The 24,202-nt window shown below is 34.9% G+C and overlaps 1 protein-coding gene across 1 annotated transcript in view; it reads left to right on the forward strand.

Annotated features, from left to right (window-relative positions):
* The first annotated feature begins 1,550 nt into the window (after positions 1-1,550).
* The window catches only part of LOC6566865 (potassium voltage-gated channel protein Shaw), a 46,030-nt gene continuing 23,378 nt past the window's right edge, over positions 1,551-24,202 (forward strand). The window contains exons 1-2 of the mRNA XM_032739231.2: positions 1,551-1,967; positions 12,403-12,762. Coding sequence (XP_032595122.1) covers positions 12,719-12,762 — 44 coding nt within the window. The 5' untranslated portion in view covers positions 1,551-1,967; positions 12,403-12,718. The remainder of the gene's footprint in view (positions 1,968-12,402; positions 12,763-24,202) is intronic.

Consider the following 24,202-nt stretch of genomic DNA (forward strand, 5'->3'; position numbering starts at 1 on the left):
GTCGCTGCCGCTGCTGATAACAGTTCAAGTTACGACGTTCGCTTGTCTCGATCGTGTTGCGTGAGAGCGAGAGAGCGAGAGAGAGAGAGTCTGTTGCTTTTAATTACGTGCACTTGTTTCGCCTCCACGACTGTTGACATTTGACTGCGAGCAATGTTAACGCTTAACAGAGCTCTGTTTATCTTCACTGATTGGCCGCATGTTAAACAGTTTGTGAGAAAACAGCCGCAGATATTTGATTAGAATCGCATATTTTGTCGACAGACCGTGTCTATGACAACTAACGTCTATGACTGTCTGTCAACATTTATTAAAAGTTGTCACATCGCTAATAAAACCCAGCTGCAAATCACATTGTATAAGTTTTGCGTACTGTTCTTTTTGATTGGTTTCCCAGTTTACAGATCTATGTAAATAGAATCAGGTTGTTTACATATATACATATTTGTATCCTTCATTGGCTTGGATAATTTATTGTGATCTACATTTTCAATTGTATTGCTTTTGTCACTACCTAATTGGATTCTTACATCAATGAGAATATTTTTTAGTTCACCCCTTGCCCAAATTGGAACTGTTCGTTTTGGAAAACGATTGAAAATCGCAGTTCTTTTATATGTGAACAATTTTGTACATACAAAACGAGTATATTTTACATACAAGTTACATGCCAAAAAATATATTTTTAATACGTATTGTTGTGTTCAAATTAGAAAAGGCATCCAAAGTATTTCATTTTGATCAATAATTATTTACACCAAATCACAATTTATTATTGCCTTTAAATAAATATTAATTAATAAGTACAAATTATATACATATAAGAATTATAGAGTATTGTTGTGGTGAAACTGTTCAATAATCTTGTATTTATATTATTGCTTATTTCCTGTTTGGCAATTAAATTCAAAATTTAATTGTAGGTTTTTTGTGCTTTTAATTTGGGATATTTGATCATTAAAAATTCAAAACTTGTTGCATCAATTGCAAAAAATCCAGAACACCATGAAATGATTCACAAAGTTGCTTTAAAAAATGGATTGCTTTTCTACTTGGCGAGGCTGCTGATTTCTTAATTTAAGAAAAAAGAGAGAACAACAAAGTATTTATTTGTTATTAAAAGTCTTATGAGCTTTGGTTATAAGTTAAATTTGACCGTTGGCTAAGCGTCCAATTGTTTGTTTTTTAACTCTTTATTTATGTAATTTTTAATGTTTCAATTCTTGTCATCATTTGCATTCGCAATTTGACTTGCAAAAATTCTCAGTGTATCATTCAGCGTTATTCACCACACACGCACACAAATACCAATACACAGATGTTAAAGCTTTCAAGCGCTCTCTCACGCGCTCTCTCTCTCGCTCTCTCTCGCTGTATCAGCAACTTTAAGTTGCAGCATCCCGTTAGTCGGCTGGAGTAATGCGGCACAGCGACAAAGACAGCAGCAGCGACCGCGCCAGCGGCAGCAGCAGCAGAGGTAGTTAATGTCATGTCCTTTTCGCAGGCAGCGTTCACAATTCAGTTCGTATTTAGACGTGCGTGCGGCAACAACAACAACGACTCGCCACTTGACACCGGAACGTTCACGCTGGCCACAAACACAAGCAAGCCCACTGGCAGCGCTGCGGCCCTCGACGAAGTGGCCAAGAAGTGGCCAAGAAGTGGAAAAGTGCTAATAAGCCAGTGAGTGTGTCTCGGAGTGTAACCGGTCGTGGTGTGGTGCGGTGTAATTTTGGCTTGGACAACTGGACGACAGGTTGCCGCGTTGAGTGTCCTGGTGTGTGTCTGTGTGTGTCTCTCTCTGTGTGTGTGTCTCTGTGTGTGTGTGTGTGTGTGTGTGTACTAAAGTGTAACCAACAAATTATTACCGTAATACTAAGGAGTGCGGCAAGCATTAAGGATTTCCCATGGACTACTGCCAACCACAAAGTTTGCTTAAAGGATTAAAGCATCTGGCATTGGCCGAGGTGAGCAGTCTATTTATCTATAGATTCTGTTTAGCAAACTTTACAACTTGATTTGGGGTTCGGCTTGGCAAAACTTTAATGCGCCTAACTGGGTTTCATTCGGTTTTCATGTTTAGTTTATTTTTTGTTGTACATGTTTATATTTGTGTGGCGCTGCCAAGGGAGCTATAAAATAAAGCTGCCCAACGGTAAGATATCCTCCCCGTATGTCAGCGTCAATTTATATGGGCGCTTTCCTTCTAACCGGGAGTCAAGAGAAGTAAATTTGAATTGGTACCGACACAGATAACATATGGCTAGAAACGACTCGGAATGTCTTTAAGGGATATCAGTAATTCATTTGCACTTTGGGTATGATAAACGAGTTGGAACCCAAAACTTATCGCTCTCTTTATTTTAATATTTACACAAAATCAATTTCGAAAGATCGTACGCATTTGTGTTATATATTTATTGGTAGATGCCTAAGAAGTATTTGAAAACTATTTACCAACGTTAGTATTTAAATTAATCCATATTTAAAGAGAGAAATTTGTTTAAGTCGTATGAGTAATATAACCCATTTGATAGATGATTCCAAAAAATATAATAAATATTTAAAACTGCTATTAATCGATCGATTAGTATAATTAAAACTATCATTATTTAAAGTAAAACAAATAATAATAATTAAATACAGTAATTTCTGGTTTGTTTTGTAGAAATAAAACGGAAGAAGTTTTTCTTAAGCCCACAAAAGTTAAAAATTGTTTTATTTATTTTTCTCAATCTAACTTTGAACACTTTTAGGTGAAAAATGATTTCTTTCAGTTTTCCTACTTTATCTTCATTATTGTTGATGACCAAAAATTCGCAACTTTCTTGAAAAGTGAAGTCAAGCTAGATTTAAGTTTGGCTGCATTGTTCTTTAAAGTTTAGAAAGCGTATTTATGCCTCGCATTTTACTGTTTGCCAAATGTTGTTTTATTAGTTTGCCGTTTGTTAGTAAAAAACAAAGTTTGCTCTTAATGCGCTCAGATATTTTGTGTTGCTTATGGTGCGGGACAAAAAGGTTTAATTTATGGTGCCTCAGATTGGCCGGGGAATTCACCTAAAACACATACATTCCCAAGCACAACCCAATGGGACACACACACACATACATACACACACACACTCGCAAAAAACTTTTTGGTGTTGTCAACTTTTGTCACTTTTTATGTGGCACTAAGACATAAACACAACATAGTCCAAGTGCCAACTGCTAAAGGACTCGCTAGCTAAACAAGTCAGTTGGTTCAGACACGGTCCTTATGCATTTATCAAATTTTTTTATGGTCGACTCGATGTGCGCGATTCGAAAACGGGCCGAAATCCGCTTTGTGCTGCTATCCCGTAATTGAGTTACGGGCCGTATTCCAAGGTTGGCAGTAAGCTAAACAGACCCATAGAAACCTAGAAACTTTGCGACTCCGATGCACCTCTGCAGTCCGCATAGAGTCGAGCAAAGTGACTGATTGAGATGGCGCTGTGACGAATGTAATTAAGGGTTCAACTCTGCTTTCGCTTGGCCATAAAACATGCTGCCAACTTTGGAACCAATGCTGAAAAACAACAGAAATTGAGAAGCACCAACTGCAATTGTGCACGTTGTAAGGTTTACGACCGAGGACAATTTGAAAAGTGTGTGTGTAGTGTGTATGTCCCTAATGGTGTTCACTTGATGTCGGCTGTGTAGTTGAAGTCGAAGAAATTCTTCATAGTCAAAGTGTATTATGAAATTGCTGCCAGTTGCAATGGGTAATCAAATTGCGAATGCAACGAGTCGTATGCGCAATATGCATATCTAATATGATAATTCCGAAATGACTGGCAACAATAATAAAATTTTATTGTTCGCCATTTACGCAGCAATTTTAATAAAGAGATCTGGCAAATTGCTTTCCACCAGACACCATGAAAATATAATTGGACCGGATAGTTCTTTATGTGTGTGTCTTGGTGTGCTGAAAGACCATTTATTTAAACAAAGTATGCTCTTAATGTAAATGAGCATTTCACATAAAGAAAAAAACAAGCGATTTCCTTAGCACTGCTTTTAGTGTAAGAGATTCCAACAATAAAGAAAAAAGCAACTAAAAAAAAACCCAAAGAAACTGTGAAAAGCGCCTGAGTTTTTTTTTTTATGTATTACGATTTGTGTCGATACGATTTAAAATGATGTACTACGAACGAAATAATTATGTCGTAAAATTGTTTTTCGCATTTTTTCTATACAGATATATAATCTGTCAAAAAATAAGACACATGACTTTTCTTGCGATTTGCTTTATTTTATTATAAATTGACATAAAAATGACAGGCAATCAATCTGTTTGCTTTGCGCTCCTTGCCAGTGCCGAAGAAATTTACATAAATCACAGAGCCTATATGTTGGACAAATCATATTGGCGACCAATATTTCAGATTTAAAGCGTTAAGCGTAGTCATTCCTTCAATTTTTATCATTTAGATTTGTTTGTCAAAAAGTAGAAACTATAACATTTGAGTGCTTTTTATGTTTTATGTGAATTTTAGAGCTATTGCTGCTTCATCAACCATGATTCTTGCACGAACTAAAAACATTTTTTTTCGGGTTGAGGGTTTCTATGTCTTCAAGACAAGATACTGCATCTTCTTCTGTCTAAGGCGATTATAGCTACCGATTTTACATAGTCTTTAGCTAGGTGAATTCACAGTCTAGAGAGTATACTATTTTTGTCCGTCCCAATGGATATTACTTGCTTAAATCGTGTCTGATTGCAACTGCCTAAAATACATTTGGCTAGTTGGATTGTTGCAGATGACAGCTGATAGAAATTCAGCATATCTCTGACTAAGGACAATGGAAAAGTTTCTGCGAAAATTATATTATGAAAAATAGAAAAGTTTTCAAATTAATTTAATAAAATTAAAGTTGCCGATGTAAATTAACTTAACCATCCTTGTTCTTACTTCAACTATTCAAAACTCATATATTATTGATTTAGAAAATTTAATACTTACAAGAATCAACTTTCGATGCGGATCACGAACTTGTTTACCTTCTGGGGGAGAGACGTGCTCCCCTCTGCCTGCTGCATACTTTTGCCCAACTTCAGTATACCCTTTTTGGCCATTTTCGATGGGTTCGGGGTATAAAGAGACAATTCCCCGCAAATATGCAGCCAAGTTGAAATCCTGTTTCACATAATTACGAATAATTAATAAAGTTGTTCAAAAAGTTATTTTTGGAAGAGCTTTGGCATCCGTGCGCCAAACATAAAACAAAATATTTAATCAACATTTTTAGCTTACTTGCCAAAAAGGTGAAGCCTTGAAAAATGCGATGTGAAGATTTGAAGAAAACTCGAGGACTACAATATTTCGACAAAAATGAAAAGAAAACCCATTAAATAAAAAACGAACAGTTGAACGCCTATGGCAACAAGCTTTGGCAGTTGTTGAGTGCAAGCATTCTCCTGGGTGTTGCCAGTGCTACGGATGCGGATGCGGGAAGGAACATTCTGTTTTGTTCTGTTCCGTTCCAAGTTGAGCTGAGCTGAGATGAGCTTCAGCTATAGCTCGAGGCATATGGCGCTACTCGTTGACAGCAAACTATCTGCTCTCAGGCCGGTGACCTACTGACTTGGGAGTGTAGCCCACTTTCCGGCGCCAGCAGGTAGCGGCTCAGCTTCTGGCCACCTCCTGCTTGCTGTTGGCATTTATCCACCAAACTCCAACCCCATTCCCATTCACATACACATCTCCATCCCCATTCCCATCCCCATTCCCATTCCCATCCCCATCGTGCATCGTCGTGCGATGCAGTTGTGAGAATTAACTGCAAGAAAAATACTTTGCAAATTTAATTAAGCAAGCTGTGTGCCTGCAGCAGATGCAGCACATGACGTCAACGTCCCACATGCTCACTGGCGGCAACTGATATGTTATCCATATGGGCATGACTTGATTGGTGAATATTATACCCTTTCAAAGGATATACATATTTTCACAGCCAGTGTGTAACTTCTTAGTTTGGAAAGTGCAATTTGTAAATGCTATAAAAAAAGAAGAAAACTTATATGAATTGTAGCGAATTTGTTTCAAATAATATGCGATATATCTTATTATATTGTACTCTTTTATAATATAAATCAGTCATTTATAATATAAACATAAATTGTTTGTTTGAAGTGAACAAATTACTGAAAAATAGAAAGTTTTAATTTGGCAAATAATTATTAACGTAAATATTCAAATTGTAGTTTGCTTAAAATCAGACGGGTATAATAATCGAATGACACTCATTATAAGCATTAAAAACAAATAAACCAAAATGATATTTTTTTATTCACAATCAGCTATTTTTAAAAATAAAATTATAGGTTAAATTATTAGGCATTGACTAATGGCATATAACAATTGCAGTATGAAAATGATTGTATATATATTTATATTTGAATTTGTATTAAGTGATAGGGATGATCGTGGAATAACATTGAATATAGTATATGTTTGCAGAGTATTTGATTGTCGACACAGCTGTTCTTAATGTTCTTAATGTCTGATTTTATGAACATCTTCGAAGCGATGTTGTTTGATTACTACTGCAATGACTCAATTCCTATTGATGGATATTATCACGACGATAAAATTGACGTAGGCAGGTGTTCGAGCTCTTTTGTCAAAGACTAACTGATACCAAATTAAAACTTATCTCACACATTTTGTTATCGCATACTGAACACGACAATTATCGAACTACAATTTAGGGTATATACTAAAAAAACCAACAGAACAAATATTGAATGCCAGCAAAATAGTTGCCAAATTGAGTTTTGGTTCCGATAAGTTTAAGATTTTACTCTTAAACTCTTGACCATTTCACGCACTGTTCAATAAAGGAAAAAAATTCCCCATTGTCTGGCTTATAAATCCATTGGTAGTTACGGCAATACGCAGGCTCATCGAATACTTTAACCAAATCCATCTATCACATTCATAGAAAGTTTCGCTTGAACTGCGAGCATTGCTATGAGTTCATTTAACTACTACAGAGTGGGCACTAAAACACACAAATATATTTCTATGTGCATGTTTGTTCGTAAGTACTTATATAACTTATTTTAGTGCTTACTTTTCAGCAGTTTTTCCTTTGGCTGTAGCATAAATCAGAAATTGCTTTACATACTGCTAACCCGGCCGCTTCCACCTCCACTTCGTGTTGGAAGCGCAGGCAAAATGAAAATATTTTTTATTTTTTTATTTTTACGTTTGTCATGGAAAATGTATTCGAAATATGTACGTATACATATACATACATATGTGTGGAAAGCGAGGAGGAGGAGGAGGTGTACATGTGCTTGGTATATGGCATTGGCAGGCCGCCTAAGAAACTATTTTCTTTTCATCTGCCTTTGCAAATGGATGCCGTCAAGCACCTATTGCATAAAGTAGTAAAAGACTCAAATGTATGCTTATACTTTATTTAAGACAAATAAACTTGGCAGCACTAACTCTAAGGCTGGATCTTAAATATATTTCCCAAAGGCTTATTTATGGAAATTGTAGTTGACTTGCTTAAATAAACAACTTTCTTAGTGATATATAAATATATGTGTATATATTTTAATATTTCTTCTTTAGCTTAGAGCACTAGCATAAAACTATTTTATCTTTCCTATTTATCCTTGAAAGTTTGCTCAATATTTGTTGATCACAAATACTGTTGCCGTTTCGACAGGTTTGCTGTGCAAATTGGAAAATATTTAGTTGAATCTAGTTTAACACAAACTTCAATCGAAGTGTCTGTTTGCAGTTTGATGCCACGTTCAAAATCGGCACAGTCATTTAGTCAGCTGGCATCGTGGTTTTAATTAAAAGCAAATATGTTTACATTTAAGTTAGTAAAACCACATAAACATTTCATGGCCATAAGGCAAAGGTTTTATGATATCAGCCCAAAACCCTCCAGCCTCCAGCCGCAAAATGTTTGTTTAGTTTTGGGTGTAGCTCCAAATATTTACCTGTTTGAAATATTCATTTTTTTTTTTTTTTTTTGTTGAAATTTGTTTGCATGAATTTCATGTGCATTTTGTGTTCGAAACGTTTGCATTCCATTTGCAGCCCTAAATTATTTGAATATGGTTTAACTTTGAATGCTTCTGAGCAAATTATTTTTGACTTATTCAAAAAATCAATTAATATTTGTATGCATAGGTAAGTTATTGTCTATAGATGGGCGCTGAGTGCCTAACTCTAGAATAATTACATAATAAATCATAAATAAATACAATCAAAAATTCACAAGACAACCACAATGAAGCTCCAACATCTGCCAAGCAACCATCTAAAGAAGGCATTTTGCCATATGTACTTAAATATATTAGCATAATAGCATTTGGCAACATCCAATGATTTCTAATGCGCCATCTTCTGTTTTCTGTAATCATTATTCGATTTTTATTCTCTTTCTTGGTTTCTTATGCATTCTTAGCTGGCATTGCTGCTCCAATATCAATGCGATTATGTTGGATAAAATTCAGAAATGAATTATGGATTTGTTGTTATTCGTGAAATGTTTTACTCTCTACACCCAAAGTATTTAATTTTCTTTTTATCTTTATACTAACTCCAATAAGTATGCCAAGCAAAGACTCGACAAGTTATGTCAGACATAAATCGATTCCATTTTCAGTCTCATTAATATTCAAATAAGTCAAAGCAGTACGTGGCTTATTAAAATCAAAATCAATTCAACAGCTTTTCAGCAGTTGGTTTTAGCCTTGCCTTGCAGCAAATCGACTAGTTGCAGTTGTCTGCTTCATTTACAAACGGATGCATAATCATTTCATTTTTAGCTCTACTTCAGTATCGACTAATAGTCGGATTCGCTTTGTTGGTGGGAAAGCTTCTGTTGTTGGACAATGGGGATTTGACCTTGTTCCGTGTTGCTTGCAGTCATCCTTTTTGTCGTTCTCGCATCCATTGATTTTGGCTGTTATTTGGTAGCCAAACAATGCGAGAGACAAACTTATATATTTATTTATGGTTTGTCTGATCAGTTGGCAGTGCAATTTCAACTTTCCACTCTCAACTTTCCATTTTTCACATAACATTGTTTCGTTTGTTGTTCGCCCAGTTTTTTCTTAACTTTGCGTAACGCCAAACTTTTCGGGCAGGCATCTGGCAAGTTCCATTGTTTTGCCAGCTGTTTTACATTATTTGTTGCCAAATAATATATACATATCAGTTACTTAGCTACGACTGCCAGCAGCTAGGATCTAACTCAAGTTCTAGTTGGACTATCTAAATTTATATTGCTCTTGTTTTGTGTAAATTGATGTCATTCATAAAAAAAGGATTTGAAACTCACATTTTTTAAAATTTATTTCTTAAATGTATCCTACTCTTTAGAGGATTCAATTCTAAGCAGAGAATTACAAAATTCAAAGTAAAGTAAGATTAAATAAATTACAAATAATTTTAAAAAAAGATATTATTGATGCAACAAATAAAATTAAATCTCGAATATTATATATTGAGGCTATTAAAATGCAAAATGGTTCAGTTATTAATATAAGAGTTGGTGAAATCCAAAAAAGACCAAGCAAAACAAAAAATATATATGATTAGAGATTAGTAAAAACATGTTTAAGAATGTAAAGATTTCAAACAAATTTAGAAAGATTTTTGAAAATGCCATTTATAGTTTCCCTCAATCCGATATTGATTTAAGCTTAATATTTACATGTGATAATACGAATCGTAAATGGAAATCTGCTGAAATCAAAGTCCGTCAGTTCTTAAAGTGGCAATTCACGAAAGCATCAATGAGCTGTTGATTGACTGACTGAATGTTGGGCCCGAAAGTGCCAACAGCAGGCGGTGCCTCAATGAGACTAAGACAAAGCGCGAACTGAAAGCACTCAGGATTCGAGTATCTCTCTCCTGCCACTTTGCCATTTCGCCTCTCCCCCTCCCACTCCCACTCAGACTTTCTTTATTGCCACAGCCAATGAATGGAAATTCCCCACACAGCAGAGATTGATGACGCACTTGAAGCGCTGCCAGTTCCAGTTGCATGTTCTCACAATTGCATGTTAGAGTTGAATACTCGTATTCCGGTATATATCTATATATATATATATCTTCACATGGTCTAGTCAGTTAGTATGGCTGAGTGAGTGGGTCTGTCGTCGGCGTAGCCAGTTGATTAACCGTTAGCTGAGTGGTCCTTTTGCAGACTTTGTCGCCAGCTCGCCGCCCTTAGCCGGCATTTTGTTATTTTGACAGCGAGCATATGGCGTTTGCCTAACTGGGCTTACATTTTATTACCAGACTGTGCACAAGTGCGGCCAAGTACAAAATTTGCATACCATGCAAAGTGGTCGGAATAAAAAATATCATCGTTTAATGCGCTGCAAGTGGCAGCAACACCCATTCAACTGTTGGCCATAAAAATGTCGTAACGACGTGATATATTCCGAGCTGATTATATTTGTGAGTGCGTTGTAAACTTTTGCCCTCAATACTTTTACTTTTCCTTCTACTTGCTGTATTCTGAAATTCTCCTGCCCTTTTAAGATTTCAACCTAGATGAATGAATCATTATATTTAAATGTTATAATTAATGTATTTTCTCGATTTGTTTTTAACATAATTTGAGAAAAGTAATCAAAAATTAATGGCATGCATATACAATTTGTTTCGCAACCGATGATTTATAATAACCAGTTTTATTTTGCTTTTAAATGGACAAAAAAAAAAGAAAAAAAAAACAAACAAACTCATCAAGTTCGCAGTTTGATTTTAATTTATGCTTGAAAGCTAAAACTGACAGTCTCTCACATAGTGTACATAAATAATCTGTTAAACAACTATTTATTACTTCATATACAGAGTGAAAACAACTTTCTCTTTGTCTTTCAAAGGGTCATTTGTCAGTTTCGCATCTAAGGGCGCGAGATATTTATTTTTACCACAACTTTTCCTCACTTGTGTGACTATCAATCAGCACAATCTTGGCCAGCAAAAGTTTTGCCAATCTCCCAACTACCACCACAAACTTTGGCGTATGTGAAATAAATAGGGGACTCAAGAATTTCCTTTAAATTTGCCTTAAACAGCATTGGATTGTCCCAGCAGCTGTCATATTTACATATTTGCGATGTCTTCCAAGTTATCATGTATTTGATTCTGACAATATGCTATTGTATATATTAAATTATTGGAATGCCAAAGTCAAATTCACGTGACATTACTTTCTCCACTCTCGGGCTTATTGAATTGTCGACATCCTCAGCTTTTCTCGACTCTTGTCGTTCGAATCGACAATGGCAACTTACATAAATGAAATAAGCGAAAAAAGCCACAAACCACAGATAGACAAAACTCCAACATATTGAGTCCTCGCCCCATTTTGTGTCACTTTGAACATATTTGATTATTAATTTGATATTTTTAAATTGAAATTATAAATGCAAATGAATTTTATTTGAAAATATAATCCCATTAATTTTCATATAGCGACTAAGAATTTGATATTTTGGAAGCTCTACCATCCTGGTTATGAACGAAATTTTGAAGTCAACCACAAATAATTATTCACCTTGAAACAAAAAACCAAAATTTCAAAAATATTTATTTACATAAAGTACATACATAAACAAATACGAATGTGCCCGACTATGGTATACCCTCTATACAGTCCCATATGGCATAAATAGTTTCTGTCAAATTTACAGAATATTTGTGAATCGGACCTCAACCAATCTAATTAATTCGAATGATTAGGATTTGAAAAAACAATAAAATAAAAAATCACAGATTAAAAGGATAATATTTAAAAATTAAGTTTAGAAAATTTGAAAAAAGTTAAATAAGACCATTTATATTAATTATATATTGTTTATTTTGATAATTAATAATTGTATAAGTCAAAGTTAAATTTTCATTTGAATTCAGCTTCAGATTTGAATTTGAAATGAGCGAAAAACTATTCTAAACACTATTTAAGCTTTCTGTCAAACTTAAAAATCAAAAATCTATTTACTTTTTCAAACTTCTTAATAGATGTATACTAATAATTAAAATTAAAATAGATATTCGATTCACAAATGAACATTTGCATTTGACTGAAGTCTCTTTCTTTTCGACTTCGAATCGATCCAAGAGTTTTGATTAGCTCAATTCAATTTAGATTTCATGGCTCGATTTATGTTTGATTTATTTGCATCTTGTCATTTTTACGAACCCGCCATAAAGTTTCGCCAATAACTTTTCAGCCAACCCTCGAATATAAAAACGATTCGTTTCGGCTGGCAAATGTAATAAAATGCACTAAATTTGCAGCACTCACATTACTCGGGATTATAGCACAATTTCGCTGCGCGCATTACAGAAACCACAACTAACTATTTCATTCCCTTTACAGTTGGAAGCCCAAATGGATATGCAAAGCAAACCAAAACCGGAGCAGGAATTGCTGCAACCATTTTGTGGACTCAGCATTAATTGAAAAGCATTTCGCGGCTTGCTTGTGTTTTGTGCAAGTGTTTAAATAAGTGCATAAAATAGATAAAGCTTTTATAAAAAAATAATATTAAATAAACATTATTCTTTCGATTCGATGAATAAGGATAGTATGTTTGTATATTGAAATCGATTTGTGGATTGGCTTAAAATATTGACTGGCTAACTGAAATCAATTTGGGCATGCGGCTGCTGTTACCACAACTGTTGCATGCAACATGGATGGCGAAAATCGGATTATATTAAATGTGGGCGGCATCAGGTTAGTGCAATAACTAATTTTACCACATATTTCCCTATGCTATATCTTATTTATGACAGTATTTACTATAAGTATGTATTTCATTTATGCAAAAAACATGAATCTAATCCTTCTACACTCAAAAAAAAAGAGAGCGTCGATTTTTCAGGAACTTAAAAATTATATGTATTTAATTTCAATCATACTTTTTATATAGTCACACACAATTCCAACATATTAGTCGAGATAGCAAATTATATTTCTGCTTTCTACATTATAAAAAGTAATTTTTAAAAAATAGATTCATTTTTACTTTTGAGAGTACTTTTCATTTTGAATAAGAGAAATAGAAGCATATAAAAAGCATTCGCCCTTTTATCAGTCAATTAATGATGTAAAAATAATGAATTTAACGAGACAAAACATTAACTAAAAACCGAAACACAAAATAAAAAATGAAATATCGAACAAGCTAAAGCTGATATCCTGTCACATTCAGTTATGTTACAGTAAAGTTGTTACAATTTACTATTTAACTAGTTTTAATCAGTTTAATTCATATGAAGTAAATAAAAGCTGGAACATGGCTTGCTACATCATTTGGCCAACCGCACTGGAAAATTAACTGCGTCCATTGATTTACATGTTTTGTGCTTTTTATTTATATATTTTTTTTTGTCTAGCTGAAGGGACATTTAATATCGATGCAACCCGCGCAACTAACCACAAATATAAAAATATATAAAATACAAATGGGAATGCAAATGCAGTAATAAATTTTCCTGTTGGACACAAAATAGATAGATTTCGAAATGAAAAAATAGACAAGAGCGTTGCTGAATAAATCTGGCGACTTCTAGTGGCAAACAAATTTATTGATTCCATTTATTTTCAACTTGGCGAATATACATATATTTATATATATTTAAATAACCCATTCCTTATTTTTGATTGGCCTATTATGATCGGACATACTCCCTTCTGATTATTGAAAAGAGTATTTGAATACACCAAGAAGAGCATGCTTTGACTATGCTTCAATAAATTGCTTTCGCTTTTGCCGTGGATGCCTCAATTCATCTCGCATATTTGAAGATATTGACTTTCATATAAAAATCGCGTCACGTTGCGTTCGACTCGGCTTAAGTGGAGCGACTAAGTATTATGTGAGTTTTCGTCGTGGTTCCGGGTGGCATCGTGTGGTGGGGCTAAGTGCTGCAATATGTATGTGTCACACCACTCGAATGTTTTCTTATGCAATGTGCACTCTCAACTCTACGGCTGCATAATGTGGCCAAAGTAAACGGAATGACTACGTGTCTGGGACTTTGGCTACTACGCAACATCATGGAATAGTTTTGCAAGGGCGGAGTGTGACAAGTTGGAGGTGGGGTTAGAAGTTGAGCCACATACTTTTGTAGCATACTTATACGGGTCAAAGCGGCTCGACTCTCTGCCCTGCTGCATGGCATCATGCTGTCACATCCCAGATGTTTTTAGCACAAATACTACACACGCTCATACATATATCTGTATATATATAAATATATATAAATACCTTTTCATATATATATATATACATAGTTTGTAAAGCATCACAGTAACATGGCACATCTAGTTCTTTTGTGTGTATTTCTCGCTACAAGTTGTTTGCTATTTGTTAAAGTTTCACATTGAATAAAAGTTTTCGATTTAAGCTGAAGCAGAGGCATGTTGGTATTTTTGCTCTAAAATAAGGGTATTATATGCTTATCACGAAATCTGTGTAGATGTGGCTATTTAGTAGAGTTAAAAAGTTGTCTTCTTCGGTCCCTTGAAAAATGACAGCTGTTTTAGTTAGGCATGTAAAAAATCCAAGGATTTGTCTTTTAATTAGTTGACTAATTGATGGGCAAAATATTGTAAAGCACTTTATAGTAAAAAATTAGTACAATATAATTATTGTCTTGAAAAATAATTGCTTACGCACTTTACTTTTACTTAAACAAGTATACTGAGCATTAAATAAATTAAAAATAATAAACACAATTTAATTGTTGTGGTAAATAATTAATTATAAGTGTTGGGTTTTTCAAGCGGCAAAAAGTGATGCACTAGGTTTGGCGGTTAGACTAAGAAGAATTTATTCAATGTAATCTTAAATTAAGGTATCGAGCGCAGTATCGATATGTTCTGTTATTAACATTAGTAATCGGAATGTTGTATTGATCTTTTACATATTTTCAACAATAAGCTCTATTTCGAGTTTATTTGCACTTTGGCTTTGCTTTAAGAAAGGGGAATAAATATATTCAAAACCTAATAAATAAAAATAAATATGATAGCTCGCTCACCTGAAGATTAAACACTGCTATCATATTGTTTACAGGAGAGAATCAAGGTTATTTTTATTCTCATATTCTGGCAAATTTTCATCATCATACGAAAGAAATTGCACATTTTTGTCATACGAAAACAGTTTTCGTTTTTTTTTTTCTTTCTGTCATTCGAAATGTAGCTGTCAGTAAGTCTGTGTCTGGATGCGTGATTCTTATCATTATGATTACGTGGTGCTCTCTTTGTCATGAAAAAGCACACTGAATGGTTATATTGTATGTTTGGGGTGGGGTTGGGGGGGTTGAGGGGGTTGGGGGTAGGTCTGAGGCAGAGACAGGGCGAGGGAAAATGGAATATATGATGGGCGCTCCATTGCTTCGCTCATCAACGCAGACAATTGCGCTCTGATTGTATCTGTGGTGTAGCACACGCACACACACACAGAGACACACACACACACAGGCACACACACACACTGAGGCAATAAAGTTTCTGCTGTGGTTGCTTTCAACACATATACATTATACTTAGTGCCGTTGGTTGTTGTTGTTGTTGTTTGTGTTGTTCCATTCGTTGTCACCATTGCTATTCCTATTCCTTTTTTTTTTTTTTTTGGTGCTGGCCTCTGCTGTTGAAGCATCACTTTTCTGTGCTCTGGTCTGCCTTGCCTTGGCTTGCCTGCCTTTGAATCTTTGATATTGTGTGCGAATTAAACGAAATGGCTAATGAAAAGTTTAACAGTCAATAAATAAAAGAGGGAGCCCCACGGAAAGCACAAAGTGGGTTCCGGATAGCGTTTTGCTCGCAGCTCGATGCATAGTTGTTGAACACAGTCCTAAACTGTTGACTCTGCCACTGTTTAAATTCAATTTTCTATCAACTTGGAGTTAAATTCTAGTTTATTACAATTAAAAATTCAAATTTATTTATGAGTATATATTGAAATATAATTGCATTTCACATTTAAATAAATTAATTAATATGATAATTGTTGGTTTGATTTTAGTTTAATTGGAACTTATTTGCAAGTGAACAAAAATCGTTTTTAATTTTAAATTAATTTCCTGAACACTAATGAATATTATTTTCAATTTCAAATTGTTGTTAGAAATGATTATAAAATAGATAATCTATTATACCACAAATAAAAAAATTAATCTATGTCTAAATTAGTTTTATTGTTGTTGTCCACAACGAAAACAGATCGTTATTTAAATCAATTTCAATTTGTATTTTCCCTTATTACCTAATTCTTAATGGGAACCAACTGTTTACATTTCCAACCAAACATTACGACACTATAAATTTTCCGTTGAACAAAAACGTTGCCGCAACAGAAAAAGAAAATGAGTATAAGAAGAAGAAGTAGAAAAAGAAGAAGAAGCCACGCGAAATTTGTGGCATTTTAAGCGTTGAAGCAGCCGCTTAGAGCCAAGTGTCAGAAACAATGGCACAATTCAGACTCAACAGAGACAATGCCCGAAAGCAGCTACAAAACGACCGCGCCTGACTTTCCCAAGGAGTGGAGCAAGGTACAGGATCTGTGGCTAACAGGAACATTCGCAACGGGCTAACAAAACCGCAGGCAACAAGGGGCACAATTTAAAATCAACAGCTGCGCATTTCATTCTATAAAATGTAACAATAGAAGGAAGCGTATATACTAAGTGAGAGTAATGGACTTTATTATATCCTGCAACAATGTCAATTTTGCTAACGTCTACAAAAAACCTTAAGAGCTCTTCACATTTCCATTAATACTTGCTGTATTATGTGAAAAAACGGACGATAATTGTTAGGAATGAACAACAAAAAAATCCAGTTAAATTGATTAGTCTACGTAACAAATTTCAGACTTACTTTAATTTGTAAATATATATCTGCAAAGCACAAACTTGATAATACCTCGTCTAATTCAGTGTCATAGGCGCAGGGTATATAAAAAATAAGAGACGAAAGGATCTCAAAGTTTAGGCGCGAATATGAGCAATAAATAACTTTGCCGCTTCTTGAATGTTGTTTGTTGTTTGTTGCTTGTTGTTGTTTTTGTTTTGTTTTTTTTTCTCTGTTTATTTGGTTTTGCGTTACTTTATTCTGGTTTCCTTTTGCCTGCCAAACTGTTTACAGTGGCCCTGCCGTGTTGCTGTCAATGTGCTGCTCATGCTTCATTAAGCTCTTGTTATTTAATATGCTTTCCTCTCGCATTTCCGTTGCGTATTTTCCGGCCTATTGTCACTCTATCAAAAGGTTCCTTAAACTCCATTAGTTGCGTTGGTAAAATGGAGGAGGGGAGCTGCTGCTGAGGTTGAATACATATTTGTGGCTCAAATTGAAAACAATTTTGGCAGTAAACCTGAGAAAGGGTTTTACAACAAATAGCGACAATTGACATAAATATTGTACAGAAGTTCCTTGGTCCTCAAATAGCTTTCATTTCTGCTTTTCGTACTTTACAATCCTTTTGATTTCCAACGACAATATCTATTTGTGAACATCTTAATTTAAAGAGAGAGATTATTAATAATAGATAGGTTTTATTTAATTAATGTGATTTAATTGTATTCATTTAAAATACAATAATTTTTATTTTTTCTGCATCATTTGGTTTTAAATATATATTTATGTAATAAATGTTCGACAGCTGCGTTTATTATTTTTGTTAACAGACATATTGTTGTTGTTAATGTTTTTATATTTATTTTTATTTATCTTTTTGGCTGATAGCTGAAAGGCGCAGCAGTTGTCAGAGCCATGTTTTAACTTATTTTTTTTTAACTTTTGGTTTATTTTTGTTATTTTTTTGGTACGCACAATGGCGAATAACAAAGGGTACAAAGCCGCAAAATCATGTTGTAAACCTTGTCAGCTGACGCTCACATGTATGCTGCCAGCGACCTTACGCAAGAGTTGCCACATTCCCTAGTTCTGTGCCCCAACAGACCACCGCCACCCTCCCGCCACCTTATTGTTGTGCGTGTGTTATTTTAACAGCAATTTTAATGAAGCGCAAAAACCGTTGAAATACAATTTGTAAAGCAAAGTAAAACTCAGCGGTGGCAGCAACAACAACAACAACAACCACAAAAAAAGAGGAAAAAAAACCTAAAAAGAAATACAAGGAAATGTTCTACTCAGAAGTCGGACTGCTGAATGCCGTTTGGTAAAAGTCTTTTACGACCAAGGAGTGGGTTCGGCTCTTAGCCATGTCCCGCTGCCAAGCAAGCCAAGAAAAATTGCGTACAAACGCTTTTTTGCCCGTTGTATTTTAAGCATCTTTTGTTCGCGCATCTTGTGCGAGTTAATTAAAAAGGGTTTTCGAATGCCCCTGCATATAAATTTTAATGTAATTCAATGTGGCAGCGTCCAAAAGCAAGAGTTATGTGCGAAAAAGCACCTTTGTTACCAAAAGTAACATAAAGCTTACAATAGTCAAAATTGTCAGGCTCTGATGATATTCGTGTAATGAGATTTTATCTGTTGATTTACCTTGTGTATTTTATGTATTCTAAGTAGTAGTCACGAAAGGTTTTTAGTACTCATGTGAAGCAGTACATTTTCATATGAATTTTGTATATATTTTGCCTTTACTCACATTTATGCAAAAGCTGAAACACTTTTGGCATGGAGTTGAATCGACATTTCTTAATTTAATAAATTATGATTTATTTACTTGATGCTGCATCTTATTCGGACTATAATTTATATGTTTTTTTTGCTGTCGTCATTTTTTAAATAAGAAAAAAGAACTTTTACATCTGATAACCAACAGATTGCTTTGTCATTTTAATAAATTTATTGCTGTAATCTCGATCTTACAATACAATCACATTTAATATGTATTTACGTAGACAGATTTACAGATAAATGAAAAAGTATTGCCAGAGCTGAAGCGATAGTGTCTGTGACTTTTATTTAAGGACTTAGGACTACCCGAGGAACAATTTGCTTTAATGTTACTTAATTTTGTACTAACGAGCTAAAGAGTTGCAAAGGACACCCTAAGGCAATCTGCATAGCTTTGGGAGATCATGTAATGTACATGCAACCATATTGTACACTTGCTTGGCAAAATCAAAGAGAATTTCTAAATTAAAAATAAGAGGAAGGAAAAACAGCAGCTGCTAACAGTACTCTCAGTTCCGTCATCATATTTCATTCCGCTCGTTGTCAGGCTTAATGCCTGTTGGCATCATAATATTTTCATACCCTTTTTGCATAAAATGCTAGCGAAAGGCATTATTAACCGAGCACAATTTATTAATCAGCATTTATTTTTCCCTTATAATAAAATACGTCTTATGAATATGATATTAGATGGTTTATATACAATATACATATTGTATATATTTTATTAAGAGTTGCATAAATTGCAGAAATCGACATTTTCAACAGTTCTCGTTTTCGGGCTTGAGTAATCCATGTTGGAGGACTTGTTACTGAAGAGAAAAAAAATTATTTAAAGCTTTGTATATATGTATTTTGAACATCAGAATCACCTCATTGAAGGAAAATTTAAATACTTAGCTTAAACTTTCGACGAGTCTTACGATTGCCTAAGGAATCTTTTCAATGACTTTATTTCAATGTATGAAAGTGAAAAGAAAATTAGCCGCTTTATTAGAAGCCTCTCCAATCCTTTAGGAAATAATAAAATATCTAACAAAATTATAATACATCTGTATAAAGAACACAACAAATACATGTATCGCATTCGTGACGCGGCGTATCTGTTAGTCGAATGCCTCAGCTGAAAAGTGTCCTTGTTCATATTGCTAAGTGTCTAAAATTCAAAAAGATGGTTAATACATACAGCATACCTACGTAGGCCCTGAGTGCTTGCTGGTGATGGTGTTGCTGGCTGTTGCTGGCTGTTGCTGATGCATGATTGCCTCCTGCTGCATGCCACTGTGTTGCATGTTGTTTGCCTTGTTTGCTTTGTGCTTATGCAAATATTTGCAACAGTTAATAGCCAAGAGCATTGCAATGCCAACTCATCACAAGGCTGGGCGTCTAGCCTGTCTGCCCTGCGGCATTGCCCCACCCGAAACCAAGCAAACCAACCAAACCACCCACACCACCCAGCAAACAACGCGTCCTTCACACTCCCTTTGTTCACATTTCCGCATCCGCATCCGTCAAATGGCGCGTGCATTTGCGACATGTGTGATCATCTACAAAGGATGAAAAACAACACCAAACAGCAGCGAACAGGAAAAAAAACTCGCGGAACGCATCGCTGCATTTTGCGTTTACATATCCCCGTGGCATCAAAATTCGTTAGCATCGTGTCCCCATCTTCTCGTCTGGTTGCACATGCTTAGTGCCACTGGCGGTGCCACCGTTCATCCGTTTATGCCCCATCAGAAAGTGTATTTCAGTTTTGACACCTACTATGTAAGACATCTCGAAACTTACAAGAAGTAATAACAAATAAAATAAAAAATTGAATAAAATAAATATAAATAATAAATAACTATGAATGTTAACTAATTCCACACATATCGGATATAAAGCTACTACTAATTTTATAGACATTTTTTTAAATATATTTTTGAATGTTGGGTCACCTTTTTTTTATAATTTAAATATGCCTTTCTTTGGCGCCAGGTCAAGTGTTTCTTATTTTATATCGGTGTGTAGGAAAATTATATTTAAACTATTTTACAACTTAGTTCCCACATTGAGTATTGCATACTTAAATGTCTGTTCAAGATTAAATTCCTATTTCAGTAGAGAAAATTATGTTATTTCAAAGAAGTTTCTCGTTGTTCCGATCTAATAGGTTTCCTGTATATTTACGTGCAGTTATTTAGTTAGAAATATATAATATATAACAATGGAATTGGAGCTTAATTCATATCAGTTGCAGTGCAGTGCCTTAAGCAAATTAATCTGAGCAAAACGTTTTAAATATTTTACTCTCTACTCCATTACAGTATTTTTAATGCCATGTTCTGTCAACCCAAGTGCTTATCTTGGGATGACACCCAGCTGCAAAGCGTCAAAATGCTTAAACGTCCAGCAAAGATTAAAAAATGTATAAATAAATAAATTGCATGAATTTTCAAGTAAATAAAGCAGTGACAATTATAAACAATTGTACGCTATTTCTACCCCAAAAATTGTGTAGCATTTTGGAGTCTAATTGTGACTTCAACTCTTCAAAGGATTTTGTTTGCTGCATAAAACGACGGCACTTAAAATGCCGGAATCATAACATCCTTAGTCGTAACCTGCCAAAGTGGAGGTCTAGTCTACATTTTGAAACTGAAATAAATAGTTGGTTCATTTAAAATGTATTTATTAAATGGCTTTTAAATTAGGTTGCCATTTAAAGCTTGCCGCATAATTCAGGGATTTATGTGGCATATTTTATGTTCGTCTTTTTCCAGCTGCGTTTACCCATTTTCCAAGCATGACCCAATTTATGGGGCACCCATTGATCAGAATTAGGTTATCTGGGCACAAAATGGCGCATTAAGTCTAAATGTGTTAAGAGTGTTTAACTGTGGTCATAAGCTGTTGACAGCTGTTATTGGCAGGAATGTCGGAGGGGCTGATGGGTCGCATAATGCTGGCACACACAGCTGTGGTGCATTGATAGGCACTTTAAATATACATATATATTGGGTTAAGTGTGTTGCAAACATACTCGCAAAGTGCATGTGTGTGTGAGTGTTTAATTCGGCGTGAATGTGCAGTTGAACCACACTTTTTGGGTCAACCCAATCCCGCAAGACCATTGAAAATAAAATCCAACCAATTTGTTTGTTTTTTAACGTTTTTTAATTAGCATGTTAAATAAGAGTAGTGAATAAATTGCTGAACAGATTTTAAAACGACATTTTATTTAAAGACTATTTAATTTGTATCCATTTCCAAATAAAAATAATCATATACGAGTATATTCTTGCTTACCGATTTTCTTTCAACTGAGTTGTGATTGAAACTAAAATTTAAGAAATACATTTACCACTTGGAAAACTCCACATTTTTTTGTAGAATGAATTATGAATGTATATTTTTCAAACAAGGAAAAAACTTGAGAATGAAACGATGATGCGACTTAAGATGTCAGAGATGATGACGCTGGATAAGGGAGAATGTCTTGTTCTGCATTACTTACACAGCTAATCCCCGTGGGTGGTTTCCGTTGGGACCGTCTAAGCCTTTGTTAAGACAAGAGCATTTGGGCCATGTTATCGCAGTGTGCGCTTTGTATTTGCTATCTTCTTTGCGCTTCCCTTGAGCTTATCAGCGCAGCGCATTTCTGGCCATTTTTGCCAGCTAATGATGATCAAAGTCAGGATGTTTGCCCCTCTTGCGTTTCAAGACACGCCTCCTCACTCACGGCTAGGCAGGTGGCTAATGGCAGTTGTTCGTGCCATTCGCAGTGTTTTTGTGCAGTGTACCTCATTTTCTCATTTAGACCTTTTGGCAGAGCCATAACAATGTAATCGAGTGTATACAATGCGATAAACTCGAATTGCTTGGCACTAAATGCCACTGCGAAGCAAAGAAGCGAGCAAAAAAAAAAAAAAGAAAGAAGGAAAGAAATGTGCTGACAAATTGGCCAACTTTGCTCTTTTTTACGCTCTGCTAGTCCTTTGCTGTGCTGTCCTTGCAGCCCCCGCTCTCCACCCTCAGCCCCTTTATCGTGTAATGATGTGCCAAACTCTAAGTTATAGTTGCGGTCCATAGGCATCATAATTGTAATTGGCCCTACATGTTGTCGGCCACCATAAAACCAGGCGCACAGCCATGAAAATTGACCACTATGCACGATTTTTGATGGCTTTAATGTGGTGGGTGGGTTGGTTAGGGTATATTAAACTGGTAATTTCATTAATGCATATAACACCATCCAAATAAATGAATGATGGCAAGTTGTTGTTTATATTTTAATATTAATTCTTTAGAACTTAGTGGAAGCTTTGATAAAAGTTTGAAGTTTTCTGAACTTTGCTTTTTCTGAAATAGTGTTTGATTATAATAATGATCCAAAGTTGTCAGCAGTTCTTGAAAAGTGAAAGTAATGTTAAAGTAAATAGATTTGGTAACAAAGCATAAATTTCCAATTCCTAAACCAAAACGTAGCCAAATTTTATAGATATGAAATAATATCTGACTTTTTGGCATTTCTGTTTATCTTCCACAAAACTTAGCATAACTTAAGGAGATAAGATATGAAATTATATCAGTCTTTGACACTTTCTAATAAGAAATAATAAGTATATACTCCAAGTAGTATAATTTATGAAAATTTAAATATATTTTTTCTCGACTTCTTTCGACTTGAGCACTCTAAATAACTGCAATAGATATTATTCTAAGCATTTAGCTGAAATTTGTTATTTTAGAATAGATTAATAAGGTTATAATTAGAATATCCGAAGTATATATAATCCTGAGCATTTAGGTCAAATAATTTGTTATTTTAGAATAGATTAGCAAGGCTATAATTTCGTTGATTCTAACAAAAATTAAAAGGTAATTTTTGGTCATCATCACTAGCCAATTCTCGTTGTGCGTCCGCCGCGCTTATGACACATTTAGTGCGCATTAGACGTTGTTTTCCGTAAAAATGATTTTCAATTATGCTTTGTGCTGCGAGTCCCTTTCGGCCCGGGACGACAATCCATAACGCTCCGCCGTACCTGTGCACACGATTCATTGCGCACGGCTGCACTTTTGGCAGTTCCCCAGGCACCCATCCTGCACCAGCCAATCCTGCCCCTGCACTGCCATGGCCATGTCCTTTAGCGTGTGCCATTTGGCATCATTTACAATTTTTGTAGTTTTCATTGTTGTAAAGTTTTTAGCTTTTGCTTTATAGTGTTTCATATTTGAATATGCATGAAATTGGAATTGTAAAAATCAATCAATTTCGTATACGCCATGTGCGCCACCGGGGTAGGTGGCTCGTGTGGTTGTGGTAGGGACAGCAAAAAACAGTATTAAAATCACCGAAGTGGAAAAAATGGCAGTTATAATGTTGCAATTGGCAAGCAGATATCCTACACATAGACATTGAGTGCACTAAATCTATAATATGTTTATTTATTGTCTGAAATTTACTCACTTAAAAGATGATAAGCTTAAGGATTACCAAGTAGCAATATAGCTAGACTAATATGTTATGTTT

This window comes from Drosophila grimshawi, unplaced genomic scaffold (assembly GCF_018153295.1).
Source record: "Drosophila grimshawi isolate 15287-2541.00 unplaced genomic scaffold, ASM1815329v1 contig_1377, whole genome shotgun sequence".
Classification (NCBI taxonomy): Eukaryota; Metazoa; Arthropoda; class Insecta; order Diptera; family Drosophilidae; genus Drosophila; species Drosophila grimshawi.